Below are 19,754 nucleotides of genomic sequence, written 5' to 3'. Positions count from 1 at the left end.
AAGGTTGAGAGTCACGGATATAGGGCATTGCTGTGGTGTTGAATCAGCAATTCAAGTGCTGACAGACATTAAGAAGGGACAGAAAAAGTTGCATGCCAGGGAGATTGCCCTGACCTCTAAATTGTTCGCGTGCAGACTTGCTTCCTGAGGAGACCACAGTCCTTGACTTTTCAATAGCTCAAGAGGAGCCCTTCCTGAATGACGGCATCGGTTACCAACATCTTTGTAGGAAAAGAGATTATGGAACTCCACTGCATATCTAAAGTGGTTCTGTTAATCAATTTGACAATTCTAGTGGGACCATGACAATCATGTCCATGCAGCATCTGCTGGAGAGCTACTGATCTCAGCCATTTTCTACCTAGATCAATGCTCTCAGGGTTCCCTCTCCACTTTGAACTCTGAGGTATAGATGTGGGGACGCACATGAAAAACCCCCTAAGCTTATTTCTACCAGCTTAGGTTAAAAACTTCCAAGGCACAAATCCCTCCTTGTCCTTAGATGAGCACTGCTGCCACCACCAAGTGAGTTAGACAAAGATTCAGGAAAAGAACCACTTGGAGTTCCTGTTTCTCTGAAATATTCTCCTCCTCCCCCAGCCCCTTCACCCCCTTTCCTGGGAAGGCTTAAGACCGACCAAAGTGAGCACAGACCAGATGTTTAAAAACAGGATTTTATGATAAAGTAAAAGAAGCACCTCTGTAAAATCAGGATGGAAGGTAATTTACAAGGTAATCAGATTCAAAACAGAGGCTTTCCCCTCTAGGCAAAACTTTAAAGTTACAAGAACAGGGATAAACCTCCCTCTTAGCACAGGGAAAATTTACAAGCTAAAACAAAAAGATAATCTAGTGCATTTTCTTACTATTTCTGTAATACTAGATGCTTAGGTCAGATATGGCTTAGGGAGATGTATTTTCCCTGCCCTGGTTCCTCACTGACCCAGAGAAAAAAAAAGGAAACCAAAACAAAAACCTTCCCCCACAGATTTGAAAGTATCTTCGCCCCTTATTGGTCTTTTTGGCCAGGTGCCAACCAGGTTATTTGAGCTTCTTAACCCTTTACAGGTAAAGGACGGATTAACCCTTTACATGGTAAGGAGGGATTTTATGCTACCCTTAACTGTATTTTTATGACAGATGCTGTAGTTTGGCATACTGTGTGATTATAAGTGTAAAGCCATTTGTCCTAGAAGCCTTCAACATCCTCATTTGTGGTGTTGTGGGGGCTAAAGCTGATCAAGTGGTCTAATATTGTATGAAATCTTTGCTATTGAAGGTAAGCCCTCACTAATTTGGAGTCTAACATTGCTCATGTGAAGTTTATAGTCTGAATTGGAATCTGAGGATTTCACTGTTAATTTTGAAACCTGGAGAGATGGAGAATTTCAGGATTGTCTTTGCTAAGTCACCTGTGGTGGTGATGATCTTCCCTGAATTAGCCAATTGTCCAGGTAAAAGTGTACCTGGACTCTTGTCTCCTTAGATGAACTGCCACTAATGCCAGGCATTTAGTAAAAGCCCTTAGAGCTGTGGAGAGGCCAAAGGTTAGAACTCTGTATTGGTGGTGGGAAGTTCCTATCAGGAAACGAAGGGTTTTTTGTGAACCAGATATACGGAGATATGAAAATAGGCATGCTGCAGGTTGAGAGCCATGAACTAGTCCATGAAATCTAAATTCCTTTCATTAGAAGTCAGGGTCCACCATTTTGAAATAGCGAGCAAAGAGGTTGAGACAAAGATCAAGGGTGGGTCTACTGCCTCCTTTCTACTTTAGGATTCAGGAATAGTAGGAATAAAATCACTTGCTCCTGAACTTCAAGGGCAGTTCCTCCCCTGGTTCCTGCTCCCAGTTGTAAGAGGCAGTCTACCTCCTCTCTCAATCTCTTACGAGAGATGTCACTGGAAAAGGACCAGAAGGGGACAAGAGGTTTGGAAGAGACTGAAAATGCATGGGACACCTCTTTATGATCCGAAGGACCCAGTGGCCCAAGGTAATTCCAGCCCAAGCTTTTAAATGTGGTTGCCAAAGGGGGAGGGGGGGAAAAAAGGGGTAAAATAGATCTTGTGGTGGTCCATCCAGGCTGCCACTGATTGTTAGACCTGCTGCCCATTCAAAGCCCCAGTCTTCAGGGCAGCTGAGCAGGAACCAATGGGTTACCACCAATGAAATCTCTGCATCTTCCTTGGAGGCTCAGAATCATGGAGACTGCCAATAATACTGCATTGAGAAACACTTCCTGAGGTATAGCTGGTGCTTACATTGCTTTCTTTTAGGGTTGTCATAACTATAAAAAGGGAAGAGTATACAAGAGGGTTGTTACAATATTATAAAATCCCTCCAGGCCAGAGACACCAAAATCCTTTTACCTGTAAAGGCTTAGGAAGCCCAGGTAACCTGGCTGACACTGACCCAAAGGACCAATAAGGGGACAAGATACTTTCAAATGGAGGAGGGGAGAAAGGAGGGGAAGGGGCTGGAGAGAGAGAAGGCAGGTTTTGTTTGTGCTCTTTGTTTTGGTAGTGTTCAGTCTTGGGACTAAGAGGGACCGGACACCAATCCATGTTCTCCAGATCTTTCTGAACAAGTCTCACATTTCAAACTTGTAACAGACAGGCAAGGCATATTAGTTTCTCTTTGTTTTCTCCACCTGTGAATGTTCCCTTTGCAAGAGGGATGTTTATCCCTGTTTTGTTGCAACTTTGAAACTAAGGTTAGAGGGGGTTCCTCTGGGCTCTGAATCTGATTACCCTGTAAAAGTTATTTTCCATCCTGATTTTACAGAGATGATTTTTACCTTTTCCTTTTAATAAAATCCTTCTAAGAATGTGACTGATTTTTCCACTGTCCAGAGACCCAGGGGTTTGTGTCTTTGATCACTTGGTTAGGATATTATTCTCAAGCCTCCCTAGGAAAGGGGGAGTAAGGGCTTGTGGGGATATTTTTGGGGAAGAGGAACTCCAAGTGGTCCTCTCCGTTTCTGATTAAATCACTTGGCGGTGGCAGCAAACCAGGTTTTAACCTAAGCTGGTAGAAATAAGCTTAGGGGGTTTTCATAAAGGTCCCCACATCTGTACCCTAGAGTTCAGACTGGGGAAGGAACCCTGACAAGGGCAGTGGTTCTCAACCAGGGTACGCATACGCCTGGGTGTACGCAGAGGTTTTCCCAGGGAGTACAACTCCTTGTTTAGCTATTTGTCTAGTTTTACAAAAGGCTACATAAAAAGCACTAGCGAAGTCAATGCAAACTAAAATTTCATGCAGACCATGGCTTGTTTATACTGGCTCTATATATACTATCAATTGGAATATAAAATATGGTACTTTTAATTGTATTTATTTTATAATTATGGTAAAAATGAGAGTAAGCAATTTCAGTAATAGTGTGCTGTGAAACTTTTGCCTTTGTATAAAAGATTTTATAAGCAAGTAGTTTAAGCGAGATGAAACTTGGGGTATGCAAGACAAAAATCAGACTCCTGAAAGGGATCCAGTAGCCTGGAAAGGTTGAGAGCCACTGTTTTAGGGGATGGGACAGAGACCCAAAGAGCATAGAGTTGCCTGGAATCCTTCAAAGTATGTGGTGCCTTATCAGTGCCACTGCTAAACAGATGACATCCCATTCGAAGGAAGCTTTCTATTACTACTTAGATCTCCCTTGAGATCCCTGGAGGACTGAAGCTATGATGACCTATTCATGGATATTGGTGTGGCCACTGTTTTCACCTCTTGTCAGGCACATTCAGTGCAGCCTGTGGAGATGTTTGAGCAGTTAATTGGCTATCAGCCATAAGAGATTATGGTTCCTCCAGATGCTTCTTGGGTAATTTATCTAAGAAATTGGATAATTGTCCAAGTTCAAAAAAATCTTATTGTGGGAATAGTGCTTGATAGTTTGCTTCCTTCATTTGTAGGCTTTCAACCAACAAGGTTGAGCTTTTGTGGGGTCCTCTCACATGGGTATTTTGTAGGACTTACTGTTTTGTTCTCTCCAATACAGCTTGTACCGCAAGAGTGCCAGGCATGGGATGCTAACAAAAATATTCAGAGGCATGATATCTTCTGTCTGCTTTCTTGAAGTTAGTAGACAGAAGCTGGTGTCTGCAACATCCATCTGGCACATTACAACAGACCATCGTTGACTGGCACAGCCAACTTTCCTCAAGTTAGATCAAGTATTATTCAAGAGTTTAGTCCTGCTTCAGGGCAGGTGACTTGACTATGACCAACTGAGATCCTTCTAGGCTAACATTTCTATGAGTCTCTTCTACAGTCTCCAGAAGGACATACAGGGTATCAGCCATCTGTTTTATCAGGTCCTGGAAGACAATGATTTAAACCTCTGAAGTCAGTGAAGGTACTGTCACTGCCTCATCAGGGCAGGACAACATTGGAGCTGGGATTTGATGCTCCTGCTCAGGAGAATGCTTTTCTTCTCCATTCTTCTCCTCTTGCCTCTTCACAAGTGAGTTGAGTTCTACAGCTGCTGGAAACTGAATTGGTCTCTTCAGCTCTGGATACAGTGGGGAATGCTGGCTTTCAGAAATAGGGCCAAATAGCCCAGGGGATCCAGTATGATTGGTGCAGGAAGGAGAGTGGGGAGGAGTGCACATCAATGATACCAGGACAGGTGCTCACTATGATGATGTGTTCTTAGCTCCTCTAACTGAATATCATCTAGATCTTTTTGACTTTCCCCCCAAGTGATCCAGAGGGGGGATGGAAGATGAGGGGATGATTTCCCAATACATTTTAGGGAAGAGGAGAAGGAATATACCTCCTCTAACGGAAGGACAATTCTGTCAGAAGTACCCTGCCTATGAACCAGGGAGATTTGCATAGAGGTTTCTTCCCTGAACACACATGGACGTTCTACAATAGCTGGGTGGGGGGACATGTTAAATTACCTCCTGGAATATCTTAACATTGTTTTTAGTACTAAGCTCACCAAATGTGATAAATGTAGAAGTGCCAGATACAGAAGTACACTGTGCTGGGGCCAGTACTAGAGGGAGTATATTCCTAAGCCTTAGATGGTACCACCTGAGCTGCCTTAAATATCAGCACTGAGGTACCATCAAGTGTCTTCTCCAACTTATGACTTGCTTTGACTTCAGTTGACATAACCTCACCTTCCCTGGCACCAGCAGGAGGCCCAACCTGTGTCTGGGGTCATCTTTAGAACAATGCTCTTTCCTGCCTCTGCCAGACATCAACGGTGATGACTGGTGGACAAATGAGGCCTTTCAGAGGAAGTAGCCTAGGAGTGCACCAGGGCACTGAGGGAGATGGACAGAACCACACAGAGGCTTCTCCTAAGCTATTCCAGAGTGTGAGGAAGCCTGCACTGACTTTTCCAGCAGGAAGAACTTCAGCCTCACCTCATTCACTCACTGTATGGGTGCACTTCTTAGAGGAGAGTCTATTGATAGAGATTCTCTAAGTTTTAGTCAGGAGGAGAGGATGGAAGAGGCTAAAGTATGGGCCAGATCAGATGAGAAACAAACATTCACATAAAGAAACTGACACATTAGAAAAGGGCAGACAAACAGTGACAAGTTTTTTTAAAGTGCTTGTACACAAATGTTAGAAGTCTAAATAATAAGATGGGTGAACTAGAGTACCTCATGTTAAAGGTATATATAGGCATCACAGAAACCTGGTGGAGTGAGGACAAATCAATGGGACAATCATTCTGGGGCACAAAATAATATCGGAAGGACAAAACAGGATGTGTGGTGGGAGGGAAGGTAGCATATGTGAAAAAATGTAGAATCAAATGAAGTAAAAATCTTAAATGAATCCACGTTTCATAGAATCTCTATGGACAGTAATTCCATGCTCTTACAAGAATATAAGAGTAGAGATCTATTATCGACCACCTAACTAGGACAGTGATAGTGACAATAAAATGCTAAGGGAGATGAGAGGCTATCAAAATAAATAACTCAATAGTAAGGGATTTCAATTATCTCCATATTGACTGGATACGTCACTTCAGGACAAAATACAGAGACAAAATTTCTCAGTAATTTAAATGACTGCTTCTCCGAGCAGCTGGGACAGGAACCCACAAGAGGAAAGCAATTATCGATTTAGTCCTGAGTGGAGTGCAGGATCTGGTCCAAGAGGTAACTATAACAGGACCACTTGGAAATCGTGACCATAACAATTTAACATTCCTATGGTGGAAAGAACACCTCAATAGCCCAACACTGGCATTTAATTTCAGAAAGGAGGAGGAAAACTATGCAAAAGTCTGATTAGTTAAACAGAAATTAAAAAGGTACAGTGACTAGAGCAAAATCCCTGCAAACTGCATGAATACTTTTCAAAAACACAATAGAGGCCAACTTAAATGTATACCCCAAATTAAAAAAAAGAACAGTAAAAAAACAGTAAAAGCCACCATGGCTTACCAACCATATAAAGGAAGCAGTGAGATAAAAAGGCATCTTTTAAAAGAGGAAGTCAAATCCTGGTGAGGTAAATGGAAAGGAGCATAAACATTGCCAGATTAAATGTAAAAATGTAATAAGAAAAGCCAAAAAAAAGGAGTCTGAAGAACAGCCAGCCAAAAACTCAAAAGGTAATAAAATGTTTAAGTACATCAGAAGCAGGAAGTCTGCTAAACAACCAGTAGGGTCCCTGGACGATCGAGATACAAAAGGAGCACTTAAAAAAGATAAAGTCATTGCAGAAAAACTAAACAAGTTCTTTGCTTCAGTCTTCATGGCTGAGGATGGTAGGGAGATTCCCAAACCTGAGCCGTCCTTTGTAAGTGCCACTAGAGGTGGTTTTGGAATTAACTGATAAACTTAATAGCAACAAGTCACCGGGACAAGATGGCATTCATCCAAGAGTTCTGAAAGAACTCAAAAGTGAAATCGCACAACTATTAACTAGGGTTTGTAACCTGTCCTTTAAATTGGCTTCTGTACCCAATGACTGGAAGATAGCTAATGTAACGCCAATATTTAAAAAGGGCTCTAGAGGTGATCCCAGCAATTACAGACCAGTAAGTCTAACGTCAGTACCGGGCAAATTAGTTGAAACAATAGTAAAGAATGAAATTCAGACATGTAGAAGAACAAAGTGTTGGGCAAAAGTCAACATTGTTTCTGTAAAGGGAAATCATGTCTTACTAATCTATTAGACAGGGGCGGCTCTAGGTATTTTGCCTCCCCAAGCACGGCAGGCAGGCTGCCTTCAGCCGCTTGCCTGCAGAAGGTCCCCGGTCCTGCGGGTTCAGCGGCACATCTGCGGGAGGTCCACCAAAGCCACAGGACCAGCGGACCCTCCGCAGGCAGGCTGCCAAGGCAGCCTGCCTGCTGTCCTTGCAGCAACCAGCAGAGCGCCCCCACCCCCACCCCCCGTGGTTTGCTGCCTCAGGCATGCGCTTGGCATGCTGGTGCCTGGAGCCGCCCCTGCTATTAGAGTTATTTGAAGAGGTCAACAAACATGTGGACAAGGGGGATCCAGTGGATATAATATACATAGATTTCCAGAAAGCCTTTGACAAGGTCCCTCAAAGGCTCTTACATAAAGTAAGTTGTCATGGGATAAGAGGGAAGATCCTTTCATGGATTGAGAACTGGTTAAAAGATAGGGAACACAGGGTAGGAATAAATGGTAAATGTTCAGAATGTAGAGGGGTAACTAGTGGTGTTCCCCAAAGGTCAGTCCTAGGACCAATCCTGTTCAACTTATTCATAAATGATCTCAAGAAAGGGGTAAACAGTGAGGTGACAAAGTCTGCAGAAGATACTAAACGGCTCAAGGTAGTTAAGACCAAAACAGACTGAAGAACTTCAAAAAGATCTCACAAAATTAAGTGATTGGGCAACAAAATGGCAAATGAAATTTAATGTGGATAAATGTATAATGCACATTGGAAAAAATAACCCCCAACTATACATACAATATGATGGGGGCTAATTTAGTTACAACAAATCAGGAAAGATCTTGGAGTCATCATGGATAGTTCTCTGAAGATGTTTGTGCAGTGTGCAGCGGCAGTCAAAAAAGCAAACAGGATGTTAGGAATCATTAAAAAAGGAGAGAAGAATATCATATTGCCCTTATATAAATCAACTGTACACCCACATCTTGAATACTGTGTACAGATGTGGTTGCCTCATCTCAAAAAAGATATACTGGCATCAGAAAAGGTTCAGAGAAGGGCAACTAAAATGATTGGGGTTTGGAATGGGTCCCATATGACGAGAGATTAAAGAGCCTAGGACTTTTCAGCTGAGAAAAGAGGAGACTGAGGAGAGATATGATAGAGGTATATAAAATCATGAGTGGCGTGGAGAAATTGAATAAGGAAAAGTTATTTACATGTTCCCATAATATAAGAACTAGGGCCACCAAATGAAATTAAAGGAGATTCATCTTCACACAGTGCACAGTCAACCTGTGGAACTCCTTGCCTGAGGAGGTTGTGATGGCTCTGACTATAACAGGGTTTAAAAGAGAACTGGATGAATTCATGGAGGTTAAGTCCATTAATGGCTATTAGCCAGGATGGGTAAGGAATGCTGTCCCTAGCCTTTGTTTGTCAGAGGTAGAGATGGATGGCAAGAGAGATCACTTGATCATTAACTGTTAGATTCACTCCCTCTGGGGCACCTGGCATTGGCTGGATGGACCTTTGGTCTGACCCAGTATGGCCTCTTATATTCTTACATATACCAACTGGCAAAAGGAAACAACTAATTCTTGCTCACAAATGAGCTATCCTAAAATCAAAGGTGAATCCTAGACTGCTCAAGAGAAGCAGACAGTGCTGGGGCCGTGCCTGGTCTCTAGGTACCCTTCCCTCAACTACTCCCAGGCAAAGTGGACACAACCATCTCTCAGTTCCTTCTTGCTACCTGTGGAGCCCCAACTGACTAGCCAAAAAGAATCTGATCAAGTATGTGGGGTGCAGGTGCACAAAAATGGGATCTGTGTGGACAATCACTAAGAATTTGCTTTACCAAGATTTTTCCCCTCCCATAACCAAGTCATTAAAATCAGTTATTCCAATGCAGTCTGAGGCATGGGGGGAGGGAGGGGGACACGACACACCAGCATCACTAAATACCTACAGCTAAAACTTTGAGGCACGCCTTCTCTGCCAGGCCTCTGAATCAAAGATGAGCATGGCAAGGGTAGGGAGAAGCTCTCTTGATCCTAAAGCTTCAGGTTCAACTGCTTTGAGGGAAGGGGTGTGCATCCTACCTGGCTAGTCCCTCCTCGTAGAGGTAGGCAACAAGTGGATCATAGGACGTCACCAGTACATACAGGCGCACATCGAATTTGAAGTCTGGAAGAAGATTAGCAGGAATCAGTGACCACAAATACTTCAAGAGGCACTAGAATCTGAACCCAGCTGAGGGGGGAGCAGCAGATCCTTTGAGAGCAACGGAAGTGTAAAATAGACAGCAGAGTCTATCAGCTTCTGCTCACTTGATGTTCAGAGCCTGGGTTTGAAGAATCTCTTCCACCCCCACCACCCAACCATAGCTCTAGGGTACTGGAGAGATTTACTTATCAAAGAATGCATGGCAGCCCAAATAGCTATCCATAGGCTGCTGAGACCATTTGGTCAGGAAACTGAGGAAGCAGTCAATTCCTACACACTCACCATCTATGAGCAGGGGGTTGTTGATGTAGCGCGACACCAGGATATTCTCTTCCAGGGAAATCTGGTTCGGCTACAGAACAAGACACAGCATCAGTCCAAGAGTGAGGAAACCACAAATCCAAGGGCTGATTTTAACAAAAGCCTTTTAATTCTAAAGTCATTCTGTGCTGTAGAAACTGCTACTAGGGGAAAGTCTGGCCAGTAACAGGGTATTTAGGGTAATCAGACCCTGATCAGAAGCTTAATCAGGGTGTTACTACATTTCCAAAGAACCTGCCATCCCAGAGATCCCAAAGTGCTTTACACATTATATAAATGTAAAATTACACACAAGTGTTGTCCTGCATTGGTCTCAATAGCTGTTTAAGAGCTACACAGCAATTATGCACAACAAGTTAGGGGCTGGAAGTCTCAAATGACAGTCACGTTGACTTCCTACTACTGTGATGTTAGGTATATTGACCAAGCACAGGATTAGGGGGTTTGCTTTCTTCTCAGGCATCCAGGACTGGCTATTGGTGGAGGGAGATCCAGGAATAGAAGGAGTAAATCCTGTGCCAAGATCTTAATTTAGGGGGTCTTCAGCATATCGAAGGAGAGAGCCAAGAGTGGGGGAGATGACCACCTCACACCTTCAATCTCTGGTCAGCTCCAGTGCTGTTATCCATCTACTCACCCTGCCTAGCTGAGCTCCCCTTATCCCAGTGTCAGATAGCAGTGAGGCTGCTGTACTGACATGGGAGCTCATGATAGGAAGCTCCATTATAGATCTACAACAAAAACACAAAGCCCTGGGCAACCAGATACGCTCTTCAGCAACACAGGCACAGATCACTGTCTGGGGTGGGAAGCTGTGTAGCTTGCAGGAAGCAACCTTTTCAGAGGACTTACTCTTCACTGTCTGTAAATTCCTCTTTCCGCCCCTTGCCACTAAAAAAGGTCCAGATTAGTTAAGATTCTTGTCCCAGTTTGTGAAGGAGTCAAATCTAATCCACCTCCCTGTCTTTCATTCACTCGTGTCTGGAGATCCACACTGCTCCTGTTCTGGCCAAGGGAAATCTAAGCTAACTAAAGAATTAGAGAGCTCAGGCTCTCTTGGTATGACACAAAAATGGCAGTGTGTTTTACTCTGGATCAAAGAAAGAGAATTTTTTTAAAAACACTTTCCATTAACAGTTTCTAGAAAAAAAAACACTCCCTGTGTGGAGGTCACACTAAGAAAAGGGAAATCTACGGGCCAAACCAGCTGACATACTGCTGGAATAGATACAGAGAGAGATCCCAGGAGGGCCCTTTCCTCAGTTCATGGCTACCTGCCCATCACTTGAGCATGCACTCCCTCTCCTTCAAACAAAGAGCAAAGCTGAGTGCAGCTCTGGAAAGAGTTACTTCATGCACTTGGCTAGCTACTCCCTTATTCCATGGGAAAGGATCCAGGTAGAAGACAGATCAGGCAACCTGGTCCCTTTGCTGCAGGGACAGAGGAGGGAGTAAATGAACACAAAGCGACTCAGCAACCAGCTTGGTAGTGTGCCAGGAACATCTGACCCATTAGTGCCTAAGGCTCAGAATCCCCTCAACCGCTCTTGGCAATTGAGTCTCAACTGGAGCCACTAGTGAGAAACTGATTCTCTGCACAGCACGCAAAGGGCAAGGCAACTACTACAGCCAGCACATTGTGCTCAGAGCGTCAGCCTTCGAGAGGCCTGGCACCATCAGCACCATGAATCCCAGAGCCCTCTGTATTCAGAACAAAGACCTCTCCCTACCACTGGGGGATTTCACTTTGAAAGTTACTTAATTAATTGGGGCGATCAAATGGCCATGGGAGAAGACAACTCAGGGCCCGTGAAGGTAAGATGTACAATGATGAATATAGGATCCAGCTCTCCATATCAGACAGCCTGGGAGCCCCACTCCTACAGCTTTTTTCCCCAAGGCAGCCTTCGCCATTAGGGAAGCCCAGGATGCAGCTGCACAGCAATTCATATTGCATCAGAAACAGTCTTCTGGTTACTGCTGCATCTGAGACTTAAAAGACATGTGTTGCAGGACATGAATCATGGAAAAAATAGGATGCTGTGAGGCATGCCAGGTGCTTGGGGGTGCTGATCACCTACTAGAAACATAATGGTGCTGAAACTGACAGCAGTGTCACCAGCTCATGAGATTACCATGGCACTTGCCAAAGGGTGAAAATAGGAGGGAATGGAATGCAGCATTATCTGGGGAAAGTCAGCATTCTGCTGAACACTTACATTGTTGATCAGGTAGACACCTCGCCCCCTGGAAGAGGCCACAGGTTTCACTATCCAGGGACCCCTGTCCTTTGAATAAGAACCTAGTCAAGAGAGAAGCATGAATCTGAAAAGTCTTCCAACTTTCTGCAAGGGCTGCCAGGGTGTTCCCCACAATGGGAACTCTTACAGAGCTTCTAACAGTTCTAGCATGAACGAACAATTCCTTCACTTGTCCTGTTTTTCCCTATGGTGTCAAAGCCCCAAATGCCCTCAGTAAGCCTGATCACTTAAGCTGGACACTGGCTTCTCTTCTCTGTCTGGTATTCCTCCTGGTGCTTCCCCCTCCCGCTAGCATTCCCAGATGTTAGCCAAAGATGCTATGGTGTTGGCCTACAGCAATTCTTAAGGATAAGCCCTCCGATGCTCAGACCCATTAGTCCTCAGGCACTAGGATCTCTTTCATCTGCAGCTGATAATGCTGAAGGGCTCAGATCTCACACTGAGGCCATGGACTCAGCTAGGCATGGGGTAAGCAACACTCATAGGACAGGGATGACATAAACAAGCCAAAAAAACCTGTTTCCAGTAGTGTTATTTTAGCCTCCCTTCCCTGCAATTTTGTTGTTCACAACACAAGCTGAGTTGTTTCTCTCAGGGGCCCAAGCACAAAACTGGATAAGCACAATCCCCCCCGTACACCTAATTACTCCCTGGCTGCTGTTCAGGGGCTGGGCATTGCTACCCAGTCACTTACTGCAGAACTCCTGGTACTCTGTTGGCAGAATGAAGGTCTGAGGTAAGATGTGGAATGTCTTGAACCCATGGGTATACTGCATGCGACTAACATTCTTGTACAACCGGTCTTTCCGGGTCAGTTCATATGACCTGAAATTACAAAAGCAGCAGCTGCGTCTTCTCCATGAAGCATCTCTCAGCAACCCACATCAGTGTCCTAGCACTGAGGGTTTAGCTACTAGGGCTCTCGGCTCTATCAGGGTATGGCTACATTTGGAATTTCAAAGCGCTGCAAAGTGTGAGTGTAGTTGGAGCGGCAGCGCTAGGAGAGAGCTCTCCCAGCACTGCATGTAAACCACATCCTTTACGGATGTAGTATGCAGCCCTGATTACACTGACGCTTTACAGCGCTGTATCTTGCAGCGCTCAGGGGGGTGTTTTTTCACACCCCTGAGCGTGAAAGTTGCAGCGCTGTAAAGTGTGAGTGTAGCCATGGCCCCAGAGAAACCTCAATCCCAAACTGCAGGATCCCCTTCTATTCCAGTCCAGCGTCTCCCTTTAGCTTTGCCAATACCCCTCAATCCTCATCTGCAGCACTCATGCTACTCTTGTCATTAGTCTCCCAAGGCAGAGACTGACCAGAACTGTAGTTTTAGTGACATGGACAAACATCTACCAGGGCCTACAAAGAACCCACCCAGCCCCCTTCAATTGTGCACCAAATAAAATGAGATGCCCAGTACCTGGGCTAGAAAGGCAAGTGCACTAAACCTAAGTGCGGTCTTCCTATTGCCAGAAAGGAATGGAAGATAGAATATGTGGCTCAGTCCTGACGCTCTGGGATCTGTGCATCACCCACCCCACACATTACTTGGAGACATTGATTTTCAGACACTAGTGAATTTGTTCAGCAAAGCTCTTACCTGGGGAAGTGGTTGACTTTCTGAATATCTGAGAGAGTGCGCAGCAGGTAGGGCTTCAGGTGGGATCCCGTCCACATGAGGTTATAATCACTACTGTTGGGGTGTACCTGAGGATGGGACAAAGCCAAGGACAGATGAGACAGACCATACTACCACTAGTAACAAGCACTCTGCCCTCTACTTTGAGGGACCTGGGAAGTTTCTAGCCTAAGCATCCCATCTACCCACTCATGGATTGGTCACCATTACAGTTTGTGATATTTCTAACCCAAGATGTTAGACAGTTTTGCTAGGGGAACTATTAAATAGCTGTCATATCCCAACCCTAGATACAGCTGTTGGGAAAAAGCTATTTTCATAGGCAGTCTAAATCCATTTATAAAGCATTCCGAAGTCCCGAAGTCCTGGGAGACTGAACCCCAATCCATCTCTTAAAAGAACTCACTCACAGGTACCTGCTGAAATATCCTTGACTGTACACAGGGTGCCGATATAGAACCTGGTAGGTGCTAGAGAATGATAAGTATTATAAATGCATCACCACACACGCTCCTGCCTGCTATCTTAAGGTGTGAAATGAGGCTCCAAAAGGGAGAAGAAAATTAAACAAGATCAACCTGTATTCCTCCAGCTAAGGATACTTCGAAAACTGGGTTTACAATCAGAGAACAGAGCACCCCTGCAGGATGGTAGAATTGTGCAGTGTTCCCTGATAGATTGGCTGAAGGTTAAAAGCACCACAGGCCCAGGATCATGTGCTATATCTTGATTCAGAAAGAAGCCCAGAATTTCAACCTTTGCAGCACGTGTTCTAAACTCAGGGGCTCTTTATATCCTTTAGAACTGGTGCACACACCTCGTGGAATCCATGGGCAGTCAGAATGCTGCGCACCAGGCGGCTGTCTGTTTTCACAATCTTATAAGACAAGCGATAGCGCTCTGTGAAGAAGGCAAGAGATGGAGTTAGTGACAGCAGCTGAGGTACCGACAGCCTGAGCACCCAACAGCAAAGCAAGATACATGAACTCTGCACCACTTCAAGAGGGAGAAGAGTGCCATTGCACTTTGCACACTGCAGTTATACATTTTATTAAAGCTAATGTTTAAAATCCAATTTACACAAGTTAAGAGGGAAGGTACTGTACATGTGGGGTCAGGCTCAAGTTGTAACTGATACTTGTAATCCCTCCTAAGGTTCACAGGATCCATACATAGTACATAACCAGCAGAGACGCAGATTGGGGTGTGGGAGTTTTTAAAACATCAGTGGATAATTGGTCTCAGGTACGCTACTCAGAATGTATTTAGAGTCCAAGTCAGTATTGGTGTAGTGAATAAGTACACGAGTGGGGTTAATCCCTTGGTTTGTCAGGGGAGGAAGTGGGTTATTTCCCTGACTGGCGTTCTCAGTTACTCAACCTGATACTGAGGATGTCCCGTGATGTGCTTTGTGTAGATGTCTCTGGACCACCTGATGGTGTCGGACACCATGAGCAGTCTCATGAGCTGGGCGTAGCGCCGACTGACTCCACATGCTCTCAGCACTGGCTCATTGTGGGGGTCCCATGCCACCAAGGCCTCCATGACCAGGGCATGAATCTGGACCTTATAGCCCTGGGCTTTCAGGGTGTCGGCTAGCGGGGTGTATTTCAGCACCTTCTGAGCTCAGGTTGCAAGGAAGGCCAGTGACCTGTTTTCAAATGGCACCGTTATGTCCACCATGAGGACCTTCTTTTCCATGTTGGTCATGACGATGTCAGCTCACAGTCAGCTGTCTGTCCCAGGAATGGCAGAGTCGATGGCGATCTTCCCCAGGGATAGCAGGATGGTTTTCACCAACCAGTTTTGGATGGTGGTGTGGTGGTGCCAACAGGCTCCAGAGTGGTGTCAGCATCCACACAGGATGTGAAGTAGGGTCTTGTTGGAGTAGCCACACTTTGCATACTGCAGTTATATTACATCCCTGATGAGTCTCTAGATGCAATAGCACTTGGCAAAGCACAGGGTTACACAATATCCCTGTGCAACTCCAAATGGAATAGCACATGGTGATGCAGCATTGGATTATACCAATCCCTCAGCGGTCAAATATCTGCCTTTAGTCAGTCCAGTCTCTTATGACACAAGAGATACCATTTGTTCTCAGACTTTCCAGATATTTGATTGCCAACAAACCCCTGATTTCTTTACAGCTCTCTTCATAGGCTCATTTGCAACACTTCAGAGTGTTCTCAATATCTTCTGCACACCTCAAAATAGGTCCATGCAGCCAAGACTGTTTGGTTCATGCCACAGGCCTCACCTCCCCTGAAGCACCCATTGGCCACGGTTCCCCATTTCCAACCAATGGGAGCTGCGGGGGTGGTGCCTGCAGGCAAGGGCAACACACAGAGCCTTCTGCCCCCATCCCCTAGGGGCCGCAGGGAAGTGGTGCCAGGTACTTTAGGGAGCCTGCCTTAGCCCCAAGCACCACAGGAGTGGCAATCCCATAGGCTGTAGTTTGCCCACCCCGATCTAGAGTCTAATACAAACACAGGTCAGTGAACCATTTAGAGGCAACTAGGTCCAGTCCAGAACCAAGTGTCTCATTCAAGGGAGAACGGCCACTCTTCACAACTCAGGCCTCTAGCTGCAGAATATTTTCTAAACAAGTAGCTCTCAGCATTGGCTTGAACAAGAAAATATTGTGACCAATCCCAAAACATGGCCAATCCAGATAATCTCTCCTGAGATCTCTTCCCCCCCCCTCACCTCAAAAAGGAGGAAGGCACCTGCTTAGAGGCTACACAGCCCCTCTCCTCACCACAGCAAGCCTAGAGTTGGCACAGGTAATTGCACCCACCTCCAATCAGTCGAATGTAACTGTCCTTGGTCAGAATGGCTTCTGCATGAAACACCAATATGGGGATCCTCCTGCAGCCGCCAGTCCACATGATGCATGGGTGATCCCTGCAACAGAGATGGTTAACAACATGAGAGCAACTGAGTCTCATGGATATACAGTGGATTACTCACTAAGAAGCAGTCCTGGTTTAGTCCCCCCACAGCAGTGTCATACATTCCTAGGCTTGCACACCATCCTGCAAGTGTGATATGCGGCCAAAATTAGCTTAAAGTATGAGTAAGTCCTAACCCAAAACCTTTTTTTGCTTTGGTCCAATCCAGAACAAAGCAGGTCTCATTCAAGGGAGAAAGTCAACCTTCATAACAAAGGCTTCTAGTTGGGGGATGTTTTTCAGACAGCATTGGCTTGACCAAGAACAAACTGTGACCAATTCCAACACAACCAATCCAGACAGCTTCTCCTGACATCCCTTCTTTCCTGCTTTCATTTTACCTTGGGCTTTTATATTTAATTGATATGACTAACTGGTTAAGTAACTTGCACAACTTGACCTCAAGAGGAGCCTCACCCTTCTGCGCTAAAGGTCTCAGGAATCGCATCTCTACACAAAGCATGAGCCACAACCAAGGACAGAGGAATACAGCACTAATACCAAGCAAAGCAGGAGCCACTCCACTGTATAAGGATTGCATACCAGTGCACTGCTGCCCTGCTTCAGATCTGTACTCTCAAGTGCACTAAGTGCACTGTGCTGGCATCCTGGGCTCAAATTAAACAGGAATCACACATTGTTCTACACAATGAGTGATGCTATCTACACCCTCTTTTTAACTTGTGTCAAAGACAATAGGATTGCAGCCCAGAATTCCACAGGTTGTCCATGGCCACTCAGCAGCCTATGGAGACTATAGGTGCCAAAATCCAATAACCTATTTTGAGCCAAGCAGCCAGGCCACATTGCATACTGGGAACGGTGGCCTCTATTAAAAGGGGAGAATAATTGCAATCTGTGCAATTTGATCCCAGTTCAGTCCAACCCTTAGCTGTTCGGGCATAGCCCCTTTTGTACCTCAGTCTTGCTTCTGCTTTTTGGTTTTGCAGATTTTTAGAGAGTTTTTTGTTGAGGTACCTAAACACAGAACACTACAAGACAAGCCTGGCAACAGGAATGTAACTTTAAGATTGGCTAAAATGACAGTGCCCTGTTGTTGCCTAGCACTGGCCACATCTCACTATGCAGTGTCAACATGACACTGTCTTAAAGCCCCAGACTATCACAGTGCAAAAACACTGATGTTTGTATGTGTTCGAAGGCTCAACACCAGGAAGGAGCACCATATCTATCAGCAGATCAGGGACCGGATTTTACCTGCACTGAGATTGCCAGTTCCAGGACATGGAAGGGAAAAGCCTGCAACAAGAGTTGTAAAGACACATTCACCAGACTTGGCAACTTATGAATCCTGGTTGATACTGAAGTTGTGAAATTGCTTTATCACAGAATGCTCCTCTGTCCATATACAGCATGGACTGATAACCTATAAAATGTCCACATCAGACTAAGGACAATAGAAAGTACTTAACTTAAACAACTGTAGTCTGACCAGATAAGAGATATGCTCAGCCGGTTAGCTGGGGCTGGGAGAAAGTAATTCCCCAACTTGTCTGCAAGGAGTGGGAAAGCGGAGAAAACTTGTTTTAGAATCTTATACACGGTGTCTGCATTTAACATGTTTGTCATAAACAGATAGTTAAGGGTTAATAGAACAGGAGTACTTCATGTCTCTTTTGCCTGTAAAGGGTTAACAAGTTCAGTGAGCCTGGCTGTCACCTGACCAGAGGACCAATCAGGGGACAGGATACTTTCAAATCTTTGAGGGAGGGAAGTTTGTGTGTGCTGTTAGTGTTTGGTTGTTGTTCACTCTGGGGGCTCAGAGGGACCAGACATGCAACCAGGTTTCTCGCCAATCTCTCTGATACAGTCTCTTATGTCCAGAATAAGAAGTACTAGGTAGATAAGGCAAGTTAGGCTTATGTTTGTTTTCTTTATTTGCAGATTGTATTTGGCTGGAAGGAGTTCAAATTTGTATTTTGCTGAAAGGATTTTAATTTGTACTTGTATACTTAGGCTGGGAGGGTATTCCCAGTGTCTATAGCTGAAAGACCCTGTAACATATTCCATCTTAAATTTACAAAGATAATTTTTACTGTTTTCTTTCTTTAATTAAAAGCTTTTCTTGTTTAAGAACCTAGTTGTTTTTTTATTCTGGTGAGACCCCAGGGGACTAGGTCTGGATCCACCAGGGAATTGGTAGGGAGAAAGGAGGGAAGGGGGACAGAAAGTAATCCTAACACCGAGAAAATTAACCTCTCTCTCAGGGAGAGTCTGGGAGGGGGGAAGGTGAATTTTCCTCTGTTTTAAGATTCAAGGAGTTTGAATCACAGTAATCTTCCAGGGTAACCCAGGGAGGGGAAGTCTGGGAGAAGCAACGGTGAGGGAAAGGGTTTAATTTCCCTGTGTTAAGATCCAGAAGGACTGGGTCTTGGGGTCCCCAGGCAAGGTTTTGGGGGGGACCAGTGTACCAGGCACTGGAACTCCTGGTTGGTGGCAGCGCTACAAGTCCTAAGCTGGTAATTGAGCTTAGAGGAATTCATGCTGGTACCCCATCTTTTGGACACTAAGGTTCAGAGTGGGGAATTATACCATGACAATGTTATTCCTACCACATGTGCCTTGAAGATATAAACTGTGGGCCCAGAACACCAACCCAATTGGAGTTCTGAGAGAGGGTAAATCTGAGGGGTCAGCACTGAGTCTAGAGACTGGGCAAGGGACCACCTGACTGCACCTCTCAGGCGGGAGTGCTAGAAAGAAAATCTGCATCCTAAGAGTGTACCCAGAGATCCTAGGACAGTAGCAATGGCAGGTTTCCATTCAGAGTAAGTAATGGAAATACCCAGGGATTCAGCAGTCTTGTGACTGCCAAGAGGGGGCACTCCTCTGGAGCTGTGACAAGTCTAAGCAGCTGAAGAGAAAAGCAGCACAAACCATTGAAAGCTATTATGTAAATAAAAAAGGCACAAAAAGCAAATTTGTCATTCTAAGCGGATAAAGCTCAGAGTCCTAATAGCTCACTGCTAAAGGAAATCAAACATGAATAGTTATAGAAAAGCAAACACCCTGGGAGGGTGTAGAACATCTTCTAGATCTACATGGATCAATCAAAGAAAAAGACACATACAGAAGGGTGGATATGCACAGCATGTAAGATTTTTGGCATTATCTGTAGCTTCTTCAGATGCATGCCAGAGCAATGTTGCTTGTTTTGCCTGACTAACATCCCTATTAGGTGAGGTTAAAGCCCAGGGTCTGAGC

At 44.9% G+C, this 19,754-nt stretch overlaps 1 protein-coding gene across 8 annotated transcripts in view; it reads right to left on the bottom strand.

The window, feature by feature from the left end:
- Nucleotides 1-19,754, bottom strand: part of TTLL5 (tubulin tyrosine ligase like 5) — a 234,727-nt gene that overhangs the window by 210,955 nt on the left and 4,018 nt on the right. For 6 of the 8 annotated variants that reach the window (XM_050955655.1, XM_050955657.1, XM_050955660.1 and 3 more), the window contains exons 3-10: nt 17,748-17,789; nt 16,376-16,482; nt 14,390-14,472; nt 13,534-13,640; nt 12,630-12,760; nt 11,894-11,976; nt 9,636-9,705; nt 9,230-9,314 (exon numbers count right to left, since the gene is read on the bottom strand). In XM_050955655.1, coding sequence (XP_050811612.1) covers nt 9,230-9,314; nt 9,636-9,705; nt 11,894-11,976; nt 12,630-12,760; nt 13,534-13,640; nt 14,390-14,472; nt 16,376-16,482; nt 17,748-17,789 — 708 coding nt within the window. The remainder of the gene's footprint in view (nt 1-9,229; nt 9,315-9,635; nt 9,706-11,893; nt 11,977-12,629; nt 12,761-13,533; nt 13,641-14,389; nt 14,473-16,375; nt 16,483-17,747; nt 17,790-19,754) is intronic. The other 2 variants (XM_050955658.1, XM_050955659.1) reach the window with 1 other exon arrangement.

This window comes from Gopherus flavomarginatus, chromosome 5 (assembly GCF_025201925.1).
Source record: "Gopherus flavomarginatus isolate rGopFla2 chromosome 5, rGopFla2.mat.asm, whole genome shotgun sequence".
NCBI lineage: Eukaryota > Metazoa > Chordata > Testudines > Testudinidae > Gopherus > Gopherus flavomarginatus.
The sequence above is the reverse complement of the archived record's forward strand: the minus strand, read 5'-3'. Positions and strand labels throughout refer to the sequence as shown.